A 12,647-nucleotide genomic window follows, 5' to 3' on the forward strand; every position below is an offset into this window, starting at 1 on the left:
CTGAGTGGGAAATCACAGCAGCAGCTGATTGGAAAGAGAATTATCGGTATACAGCATGAAGCAGATGCTGCCTGAGCCACAGCAAACGCTTTAGTCCCTGTACGGACTTCGCGGTTTAGAAACAGTTTCATCCCAAGAACTCTAAACACACTCAAGTGGTCCTTGTAGAAATGTTTGGACTTATAAGTACAATTACCCCACTGTAAACTTGCACTACAGTTATAATATTGCACAACCTGCGCCACTTTATAAAGCGCGTATTTACATGTGATGACGGTATTCATTTCTAAAACGAAATGCAGCAAACCATGTTGATTATATTATACAGATAAAACTTTAACTTCATTTAAATAATCTGTATTGTTAATAATTAAACATGTGAGGACACGGTGCCGCAGCGCTAGCTAGTTCAGTAATTGTTCCTGCCTTGCGCTGTATTCTTGCTGGTGCTGACGTGACACTGGAAAGATAGACGGATATAATAATTAAACAGGTACTACTAAGATATTTCAATGTTCCTTAAAAGTTTTGAAGAATCGAAGTTCTAAGCTTACAGATGGCTTCACGTCTATTGCATAGCTTATTGTGTGGCGATTGAGTTTTTTGGAGAAAGAAAAGTAAGGACAGGAATTGGAGGTTAGTACGTTTGAAAGAGACAGTACTGCTGTGATAAATTATTTAATTGAAGGTTGCGCATGGCGCAGCAAGCCTCTTGCGTGAGACATGAACAAGCACTGCGCCACCGTGTTCCCATGTTTAATAACATGCTTTCATTCCTATCATCATGAAAAAGATATCACGTATACATCTCAGTATTTTAATTATTCAGAGAGCTGTAATATCAAGAATGTAATGGATTATGTGTCCTGTCGGAGAAAGAGAAAGCCCGTTTAAGAAGCAGGTAGTGATTCATACACATAGAGCACATAGAAGATCAAATACAGAACAAAGCATTTAACATGCCACTTTAGTTACAATGGGATTTGAGAAACTAGTAAATTAAACGATTTTAAGATGAAGTTTATGATGTTCTACTTTAATGGTAAAATAAACTACGTGATTAATGTGGAAATTTCGAGATTAAAGTTGACATTTCGTGCTTTTTTCCCCACTGTGTGCCTTTTTTTTGTCTGTACCCTAATAAGCTTTCATATGACACTCAGACGGTGGGCTACGACTCGCTTTTTCATGGCGACTTTGATATGTGATTTCTTTTTTATTTCGGGCATTGTGCGACTTTGTGAAGTTGAGCCTTCGAGTTTCTCCGACACTCTTTTCACTCGATCAGCTTCATTTTGTTGATTATCCCACTGTTTAAACCAACAAATAGTACGTTTTTCCTTTGCCTCCACTTGGTATTCGCTGAAATTCTTATATTTCCCCCCGTGCTTTTCCCATTGTCTTTTCACAGAAGGCTATTTATATTGATTTGCATATTCAAAGAGGCGTAATTCTGGGAGGAGTTGGGGAGGGACAGAAGGCGCGTGCACGTGCGTTACTTTTCACGCAAATCGGGATTTATGTAGTAGAAGAACGTGAAAGTATGCGTACGTACAGATTCCTGCATCTGGATTTTTCTGTGCGTACGCACAATCTCGCTTTTGTGCTTACGCTATGTTATAGTGTGAGTTCTACGCATGGCGTTATACATGAGGCCCCTGGTGGTTATAACCTGAACTCTTTTTTTTTTTTTTTTTTTTTTTTTTTTTTTTTTTTAAGATCACTAGGTTGTTAGTTCTGTATTGTTATATGTTAGCCATATGTGGAATTGTAGTTCATTTAAGATGTTAATGATCCTTTAATTACTATTGGATGATGCAAATAAGCAATTTTTACGAAGAAGCATGGTTGTGTTTATCTACTTAATCCTCTTCCATATGTTTACTGTTCAAGCCCATTAATTCATCTTTGGTACATTTAATACTCTTTACATCTGTGTTTATTGTAAGGTGTAATAATTTCTTATAAAATAGTAGTATAGGTTATATAATTACAGTTGTAATTGTAGTATGACTCTGACATATATTATATGCTATCTAACAGTAAAAGATCCTGTCAACAGTAATATTCATTTATTTTAGGGATTATCTTTGTTTTCATTGGATTAATACTTAGATATTATTTTCTCCACTGTGGTAAAAGGGTAATGAGTTTAAGCTTAAAGTCAAATCATACACAGGGCATAAACAGGACAGAACAATCAGCTCTGACTTTTTGAGTGACACATGCAAAGAAAAATGATCAGCTTGTGCTTCCATGATGGTCATCTTAAGTACTTTGTATTTATGTTTACTGTGACAAATGCCACACACTGTAAGGTAATAGTGGAGGTGTTTCAACGGTACAACAGTATGTTACAGAATTGTATATGAAAACCTGACAAACAAATACGAATATTAAATAATAAAACAACATTTAGATATACAATTTACTTAATTCACCAAACAACATTGTATCTCAAAGCTCAAGCAGAAATGTCCCTCGCAGAAGAACACACCTCATAATCAACATCCAGTGAGTCACAGTCCCCCTTGATTCGAAAGTGTTGGGTATATTTGTCTATGGTGAAGTTCACCTGCTTGTTGAAACGTTCAATCAGAACAGAGTGCCAGTGCTGGTCATCCAGGAGGCTGCCTATTGTTACCAGCGTATGACTACTGGCACTGGACTGGAGCTTGGAATCATCTGTAGGAGGAAACAGATCCAAATAAAACACATATATTTTCTTTTGTCAGGGGAAGTAGTTAGGAACAAAACTAGAGACCTTTCATCAACATTTATCTTCTACAAATAATTAAATGCAATAAATGTACTACATTTTGTAACTCGTACATAGCGGACCCAATATAAAATTGAAAAGCCCCTCCAGATGAAATCGTGGAGGTAAATCATACCATGGTGGCATGATTAAAAAGAAAAAAGTTATTTTGCATTGGCCAGAATATAAATCAGGTGATCTTGGGTGTTATGTGTGAGTACAACTGAAGGCCTGAAACATTCACATGAAGTTGGGCAGTTGGATCAACCACATGTACATGCATGAGGACAGAGTCAGGCAGTTACAAAAATAATACAGAGTACATCCATTTGTTTTCTACACCCTTAGTGTTCATTCATAAGCTATGTGAGTAAAGACCATACTGTTTATAATCTGTTACCAAAAGATACCTGATCATAAACTCCAGATTCCAGCTGTAAAAAATGTAGCTGTTTATTTCTACAGAATTTGTTTACTTAATATCTTACTTGTTTTCAACTAAACTAAGGTGCTACAAATCAATATACTGTATTTAGTATGTTATTAAATTATAAAAAATAGTAACCATTGAACTTTAATAAGTCCTTCTGGTATTTAGAGTGCATAAATAAAACTGTAAATAATAAAGCAACCCTAAATAAAATTAGTAAATTCAAAAATGGATGGGTGGATACACTTTAAAATATGTACATTGAAATGACAGTTAAAAATGCAATTTTAGATTTTAAAACCAATAATTATTATTTCAAAAATAAAAAATAATGTGAAACAAAAAAGAAACAGTCATGTAAATTAAACTACACAAATAATAAATCATAATCAATGATAAATTTGCATGGTAGAGAATATCAAACAATAACATTTTTTCTAGATGTAACATTGTGGGCTGCAAATGCAGTGCAGTGGTTAATGGAGAAAGTAAAACTAGATTTCTCATTATATTACAGATCAGTGCACATTAAACTGGAAGATGATGTCACATTATGTAAAAGTCATGTTACAGGAACTCCAGGGACCTCATATATAACGCTGTGCGTAGAACTCACACTATAATATGGCGTAAGCACAAAAGTGGGAATGTGCATACACAGAGAAAAATCCAGATGCAGGAATCTGTACGTACGCAAACTTTCACGTTCTTCTGCTACAGAAATTCCGATCAGCGTGAAAAGTAAAGCACGTGCACGCGCCTGCTGTCCTGCCCCAACTCCTCCCAGAATTATGCCAATTTGAATATGCAAATCAATATAAATAGCTCTTAAGCTCAGCTTTCTGTGAAAAGACAATGGGAAAAGCACGGGGGAAAATATAAGAATTTCAGCGAATATCAAGTGGAGGCAAAGGAAAAACATACTATTTGTTGGTTTAAACAGTGATATAAACAACAAAAGGAAGTTGATCAAGTGACAGCGTCAGAGAAACTCGAAAGCTCAAGTTCAGAAAATCGCACAGTGCCGGAAATAAAAAAGAAGTCACATATCAAAGTCGCTGTGAAAAGGCGAGTCATAGCCCACCATCTGAGTGTCATATGAAAGCTTATTAGGGTACAGACAAAAAATATAGGCACACAGTGGGAAAAAAGCACGAAATGTCAACTTTAATCTCGAAATTTCCACTTTAATCACGCAGTTTATTTTGCCATTAAAGTAGAACATCGTAAAGTTCATCTTAAAATCGTTTAATTTACTAGTTTCTCAAATCCCATCATAACTAAAGTAGCACGTTAAATGCTTTATTCTGTATTTGATCTTCTATGTGCTCTATGTATGTGAATCACTACCTGCTTCTTAAACGGGCTTTCTCTTTCTCTGACAGGACACATAATCCATTGCATTCGTGATATTACAGCTCCCTGAATAATTAAAATTCTGAGATGTATACGTGATATCTTTTTCATGATGATAGAAATGAAAGCATGTTATTAAACATGGGAACACGGTGGCGCAGTGCTTGTTCATGTCTCACGCAAGAGGCTTGCTGCTCCATACGCGACCTTCGATGAAATAATTTATTACAGCAGTACTGTCTCTTTCAAACGTACTAACCTCCAATTCCTGTCCTTACTTTTCTTTCTCCAAATACCCAAATCGCCACACAATCAACTCTGTAATAGACGTGAAGCCATATGTAAGCATAGAATGCCGATTCTTCAAAACTTTAAAGGAACATTGAAATATCTTCGTAGTACATGTTTAATTATTCTATTCTACACTGGCAAACAGTTCCACTAGCTCTTTGGGGCTAGGAGGCTGAGTCAACCCCTTCTTGGGCATTCTTATTACGTTTTACAATACATAATTTTACAAAAGACTGTATGTTAGGGCAAGGGCAGTAATACATTTCATTTTTGAATTCAATAAATTATTTAATGTTATAGAGCTATAAATTTTATCATGCACAGCAGATGTAATCTGGCTTGGCTTTATGCCAGGTTTAGGTTTTATACATCGCGATTTGAGCGTGGAAACGTTCGTATGCAACATTTCTGTGCGTACGCACTGTTTATACATGAGGCCCCAGGAGTAGTTACTAGAACTAGTAAGTAGGACAACATAACTCCTGTTCTGAAGACTTTGCACTTGTTTCCAGTTGAGTTTAGAGTTGATTATTTTTTCTTTTTACTTATAAGGCTATTAATGGCCTAGGCCCTACTCTGAACTTATAAATACATACAAACCTGCAGGTATGTTATTTTATTAATCACTATATGGTAACATATTACAGCTACAGAGCTCCAATACCTTGGAATGTTCTGGCTGCTTATATTCGAGTTGCTCTGTGAACCTGAAGACCCATTATTTTAGTCAAGCATGTTCTGACTGGAACAGCTATTCATATTGAAATTCTATTTGTCAGTCGTATGTATGAAAAATACAAACATGGGAGACGCCATACGCTTTACTGGCCTACCTCTTCTGGTTATCATTGAGTGGCATTTTATGCCATTGCTACATTGCAAGCTATGACTCTTACCCATGTGAATTGACACCAGAGATATTGTAGGCCTTGTAATCCAAAGATGAATGGAATTAATTCTTTTTTATGATGACCCATCACATAGCTACAGTATAATATTATGTAATACTCAGGGGGTAGTGGACAGTTGTGTAGCCTAGGTCATTGTCTGTGACTTTGTCTGAAATGAACTCTATGAAATCAATTTTGGACCCCTAGAGGTTTATTTTCTCCAGGAATGCTGTTGCTTTGTTTTCCTTTCCTTCATTGTCTACTGGCCATATCTTGCCAGTGTACTTAATATTGTCATGATTTGTGTATGTTAATCAAATTGAAATTGCTTTGTTTCAGGCTTAACATTTGTGTACATACAGTATATGTAAATGCTGTATGTTTTAAGAATTTCTGTCACTGCTTGATAGCTGCAGTATAAACTTGTACAAGTGCTCAGAGCCTTTGCTTATACAAAAATAAATTGAAGCTGAGCTGAAAAATTAATATCACAGTGGCAATTTTCTCTTATAAAAGCAGGCCTGGGAGCATGGTAGGATCATGAGCTCTTTTCATCTTTTTGGAATTGCCTGACTCCTTCTTTTTGTACATTCAATTGCTTAAATTTTAAAGCATTTTCTTTGTATTTGATCCAGTTTGCATATAAGTTTCCTTCTTGTTTTTGAGCATGTTTTTTGTTCTAGTAGACATTAAGCAAAACAAAATTCTATATAAATCTGAATGTTGGAGAGAGAAAACATCTCTTATTTGCATGGTGTGCATAAAAATTGCACACAGTATGTGAAGTTTTACTGAGTTGGTACTGAATTTGTCCTTTGAAAAAAATAACTGCACACTACATGAAGAATGCCTTTTGCTACCTTTTTTTTGTCATTAGTATATTTTAATTGTATTCTGCAGCAACTTATCAAAAAGAAACATAGAGAAATTTTAGACTTGATTGACTTCATGCATCCTACAGTAATTTGAGACCAAATTTCATCTCTGTAGTTTTACAAATGTAGAAGTGCTTATCTAACATCCTCAAAGCAACAAAGCCCCCCGCCTAAACACTTTTTACTCCAATTAAAAAGACAGCTGTGCTAGAAATAGCATTATACTGTACATGATGCAGCCTTCAGGATAATAGGATTAGTTTTTCCCTTCTGGGGATTTTTTTTTTTTCATTTTACAGTTTGTCACCATTAACTCTCTTTTCAACACTGCAAAAACATAGAGACACAAAGAATTACTTCACAGACCAAGGTTAATATGGAGGGCAAGTGTGCCTTGATTCAGCTCCAAGGTGATGTAGTCGCCTCGTTGACCCTCTCCATGCACCAAAACACCGTCACTGTGTAAACTCTTAAACTTCAGGGAGATGACATCCTTCACGGTGCTCATGGACTTCTGGTTAAAGCGATAGAGCAGAGAACTCCTTCCATCAAAATCGGCAACATCTGACTCTGGGGAAAGAAAGGCAAAAATCATTGGAGAAAGGCTGGATTAGGAACATTAATTGATCACTGCTGAAAGAAAACTAGAATAGAAACTAATTTAAATCTGTTCAATGCATTAGCTTATGGTGGTGAGATTTTAGAAATAATTATCATTTACACAAAGTTATTAATGAGCATAAAACCCCACCGAGACAGCTCATAAGAAAAGTCAGTGAGAGCAAACATTATATAATTTAAAGACCTATAAAAATATCACAACTGCCGTATACATTACTGAAGTAATAACAAAAATAATAAAGGGTGGAGCAAGAACAAGTTCTTCACGTGGTATGGAGTCTCATCCTGGTTTAAACAGCAGCAAAAGTACACAGGTGATGAGTACAGGAAGTCCCTGTGCAAGTTTTGCTCTGTTCTGTTATCTATTTGTCTGCTGGAGAGAAGACATGCCATATTAATGGGAATAATCTATTTTATTGTGTTCATACAGGCTACTTTGAGAGGTTTGTAGAACAATATCCCTTTATAAGTGCTCCTAGGAAATACACAGTTTAGCAATTGGTGAAAAATGGTGTACTACTGGCTCTATAAGAATAGTACTCAAACCAATCTGCCCGTAATCTAGAGGTTGTTGCCAACTTTGTCAGTCACAGAACGAGGTCCTTGCAAATCAACATGGCAATTATCACAACAGATGATTTTATGATAAAGGTAATCTCAGCATGTACTTTCGGCTGCTCCCATTTAGCAGATTATCTGTCTCTAGCTATCCCTGTCTTTTACATCATTTTCTGCTATACTGACTGTCTTCATGCTCCCCCTCACCACAACTATAAACCTCCACTTTTCCTCTTGTCTGGTGATTTCACCCTCAAAATTCTTTTCCCATTGTACCCCTCATCTCTCCTCTGCACGTGCCCAAACCATTTCAATCTAGCCTCTTTCACTTAGTCACCAAACAGCCGTAGCTGCATTTCCCTGTAATATACTAATCCTGTCTACTCTTGTTACTCTGAACGAAAATCGTAGCATCTTCAGCTCTGACACCTCCAGTTCTGCCTCCTGTCTTTTTGTCAGTGTCACCATCTCCAAACCATGCAACATAGCTGGTCTCAATACCGTTTTATAGACCTTCTCTTTCACTCTTTCAGTTACTCTTCTATCATAAATCACTCCTATCACTCTACTCTACCCAGTCCACCCTGCCATCACCCTTTTCTTCACCTCTCCATTGCTTTGGACTGTTGAACCCAAGTCCTCCATCTTACTCCTACTGACTCTCCTTCTCCTTCTCTCCAGTGCATACCTTTACCTCACATACTTTTCTGCTACTCCTGACCATAACTCCTCAATTGGCAATTCCTTCTGATCTTCTCCATCAAAACTCTTAAAGCAAACATCGCATCTGCAGCACTCTTTCCTGGCATGAAACCATACTACCGCTCATAGATCGCTACCTCTCCTCTCAGCCTAGCATTCATCACTCTTTTCCAATATTTTCATAGTGTAGCTAATCAACTTTATACCCCTTTTGTTACTAAAGCTCTGCACATTTCCCTTATTCTTGAAAATTGGTATTAATATACTTCTTCTCCACTCCTCTGACATCTTCTCGCTTTTCAAGATTTTGTTAAATAATCTAATGAGAAACTCTATTGCCATCTCACCTAAATATCTCCATGCCTCCACTGGTATATATCATGGCCAACTGCTTTTCCATTTTTCATCCTCTTCATAGCTTCCCTCACTTCAGCTTTGCTGATCTCCGGTACTTCATGATTTGATATCTCCACTTCATCCAACCTACACTCTCTCTCTCATTTTTCATATTCATAAGCCCTTCAAAGTACTCCTTCCACCATTTCAACACACTCTCCCCGCTTGTCAGCAAATTTCCATCTGCATTCTTTTTTTCACACTATGTACTCGTGTCCTCCCTTGCTCGGTCCCTCTGTCTGGCCAATCGATACAAGTGCTTTTCTCCTTCCTTTGTGTCCAGCTTCTCATATAGCTCAGCATACTCCTTTTCCTTAGACGTCACCACCCCTCTCTTCACCTTGTACTGCACCTCTTTTTGTACATGTCAGCTTTCATCATCTCTCTCGTTATACTAACTGTCAGCATGTATTACTTTGTCTTTTCCATATGGTTTCAGTGTGGTAAAATAGGATCAATAGGCTTATTGTGCTCAAGGGTAACTTCAGGGAGTTCAGACAGTCTGTATCCATGTTAGAATTTATGCTAAAAAGCTTTTATTTTTGTGAATGTCATAACAGACCTGAAGCCCACATGTTATGTCAACGCAGGGCCTTTATGGTCAAAACCCTATGCCATGAAACATGCCTGATGGCTAATAACAGAAAACTATGATAAAGATGATGTTGATGATGTTAAATACAGTATCGTATACCATTTGTATAATGTACTCTATATAAACAATACACTGAGTACAGTATATGAAGAATGAGCCACTTTGTTGCCAGATTCTGTTTTCAAAGCCTTTTCCTTCTGTTTACTCCTATCTTTGTACAATTTGCTGCTTCAGAAATTTTAACATTGATAACATGCAGCATGTGAAGTACAGGTCAAAGTAAAATGTGCATCCTTCTGCATAATGTTCATCCTCTTACACACAAGGAGAATAATCAAACACTGGCAAACAGTTCCACTAGCTCTTTGGGGCTAGGAGGCTGAGTCAACCCCTTCTTGGGCATTCTTATTACGTTTTACAATACATAATTTTACAAAAGACTGTATGTTAGGGCAAGGGTAGTAATAAATCTCATTTCGAATTCAATAAATTATTTAATGTTATAGAGCTATAAATTTTATCATGCACAGCAGATGTAATCAGTTATTACTAATAATTATCACTAACATACTGTAGAAAAATCTGATATGCAAGCTGTACACAGTTCAGTACCCTGGCATGGTGCCACTGCTGACCTTGGAAGACCCTTAAACATATTCTCACAAATTATCAAAGGGAAGGAAGATAAGCTTTCCATGTATGTGTCAGTCTATTTTTAAAGCAAGGTTTACGCATTTATAATGTGAACTGACACAAGAAAATTAAGTTTAAACATGCAAAAAGAAAAACCTCCCACAAGGTCAAAAGTCTCTATGAAAATATATATACTGTAGATCATACTGAAGTGTCTGTTTAGAGTAATTCAATAGCATGTTGTAGAAATAAAGAAAAAAATATTTCAATTAAATTAGTTTGTCTTTGTCTTCAAAGTGAGTTGTTCCTAAAGCTCACTTCACCCTAAAGTGTACTTCCTAGAACTATACTTTATAAATGACTGGTTAACTTCTGTAGAGTACAGTTAATAGATAGATATTGCAGAAACAAGAAGTAAATTGAAGCCCATACAAATGACAAAGCTAAACAGCATCAAGGATGGTGGTTATTCTAGGTATTTCTAAGACACTCAGTGGCCGCTTTATTAAGTCCATCTGATTGTTAAATTGACTAGCCTGTTCCTCCAAACAGGCAACCATGTTTGATACAATTCCATTTATAGAGCATGCAGACAATTATGCCCATTTCTTAGTATCCTCTGTGGCTCACCTGGACTGCAGCATGGAGAAGCTCCACCTGCTTTTTTGGTCCAGCTGACTCTTTGAATTGTCAACTGGTGACAGGGTTAGTAAGCAACTGTGTGGATGGTGTTAAATGTAACAGTAGTTGTATGTGTATTCAAGAAAATGTGACGAGAGTCATCAGCTAAAAATATGAAATGCCATTGTGTAAAACCAAAGACCAAAACCGGGTGCGAAATCTAAACGAGAATTGTCAGATGCTGTTTACCACAGGAACCCAGAACCAAGATGCTGAAACTGTAAACCAAGCTGCAAATTGAAATGCTATGAGTCTTTAACCAGAAAGCTTTAAACACTGCAGGCAAGACTGAGATTATTTGAGGTTATTAGACACTGTACTTAGCTCTAAACTGAGCTTATGAAGCAGAGCATTGTAATACTGCATTAGTGCCATTTGGAAGACAGTCCCTAGCAGCATTGCCATACATCCTAGCAACCAGTCACAAACTGCTGAAGATACAAAATGGCATACTTTATAATTAAATTGCAAAAATATCTATCCAAAACTAAATAATTAAAAAAGAAACACAAATGTAGAACCATTACTTTGGTAAAAACTCTCAAATAATCTATAAAAGGGAACTGTAAGGGTTAGTAACTCATCTAGTGATGCACATCTGGACACATCTTCAGTGATGTTCTCATAATCATTGGGTGTTTTGGATCTTTCAGTATTATACATCCTCCTTTAGATGACCCAAGTGGGGCTGATCAGAGCCTAGCTTGTGTGCAGCTGGCCAGTTAGCTACTTTGCCTCACATGCATCTCATCCCATGCTTGTTCTGGTCTATTCCAGCACTGATGGTTTCTGCAATTACCTTCAGTATTTGATCATGTCACCAGCAGTATCTCCCCTCCCCATGATCTTGGAGCAGCAACTGAGAATATGCTCTAGGGTTTCATGTTTTGAACATAACTTGCATGCTGGTCTCTCTGATTTACCCAAGAGACAGAGACTTGTAGTGATTTAATGGACTGGGTAAAACATTGTAGACTGCTAGGACAAGAAACTGCATCCAGGCTGACTCGGCTTTCCAAAGCTCTTCCCATGTCGCCTTCTTCTATAGAGAATTGTCCCACCTTACTCAGGCTCCTTATTGTTTCATGGCTGCCATCCTGAAAATCCTCTCCTCTTTTAAAGCCTTTTAACCTCCCTTTGCACCAGTCCATGCCATTTGATATGATTCCCATTGCACTCTGCCTCATGTAATCACTCCCCCAAACCCCCCAGGATACTGTGATGCAGTCTTGATTCTGCTCACTATACTGCCTCATCTGAGTGCCACTTCCTGCCCTTTCTCACCTCAATGCCTTTCTTGGATACCTTCAGGTCCCTTGACTCCCTATACTACAGTGCTTTTACAGTGCTGTCAAACATTAATCCAAGGCTCATAACTTGCTTCTCTGATGTAGTTGGTTCATTTTCACCTGTTGAAACTGTAGGAGTAGGAGTCTTACCTTTCCTCTCTTCATAACCAATGAGTGTAATTTGGCTGATTAGATGCTCATCCAAGCCCACTCCATCAGTCTCTTGAATCCCTTCAAAATTCACTGTTTCAGATTCTGTGGTAACTCTAAGGTCATCCATGAATGCCCTATTGGGAGGATGGTGTGTGGCATACTTTGTTTTGGGCCCCTGACAATCTATCTCTGAAGCCTTTATAATCATGTTCATCAATAACAAAAACATGGTTACAGAGATGGTACACCCTGTCATTATTCATGACCTCTATCTTGTGTCAACCGGACACCACTGCCCCAGAGGTGACTCTCATCCTGAAGATGCTGCAGTAATCAACAATGAATCCTTGTGTTCTGAACATTATGTTTTGTTAGCATGAGATCTACATCTTTATGTGGTATGTAACCATATGCATTAG

General features: G+C 37.3%; 1 protein-coding gene across 1 annotated transcript in view; it reads right to left on the reverse strand.

The window, feature by feature from the left end:
* The window catches only part of LOC114655924 (contactin-associated protein-like 5), a 557,429-nt gene that overhangs the window by 188,350 nt on the left and 356,432 nt on the right, over positions 1–12,647 (reverse strand). The window contains exons 5-6 of the mRNA XM_028807237.2: positions 6,967–7,170; positions 2,498–2,685 (exon numbers count right to left, since the gene is read on the reverse strand). Of these exons, the coding sequence (XP_028663070.2) occupies positions 2,498–2,685; positions 6,967–7,170 (392 nt within the window). The remainder of the gene's footprint in view (positions 1–2,497; positions 2,686–6,966; positions 7,171–12,647) is intronic.

This window comes from Erpetoichthys calabaricus, chromosome 8 (assembly GCF_900747795.2).
Source record: "Erpetoichthys calabaricus chromosome 8, fErpCal1.3, whole genome shotgun sequence".
Lineage (NCBI taxonomy): Eukaryota > Metazoa > Chordata > Cladistia > Polypteriformes > Polypteridae > Erpetoichthys > Erpetoichthys calabaricus.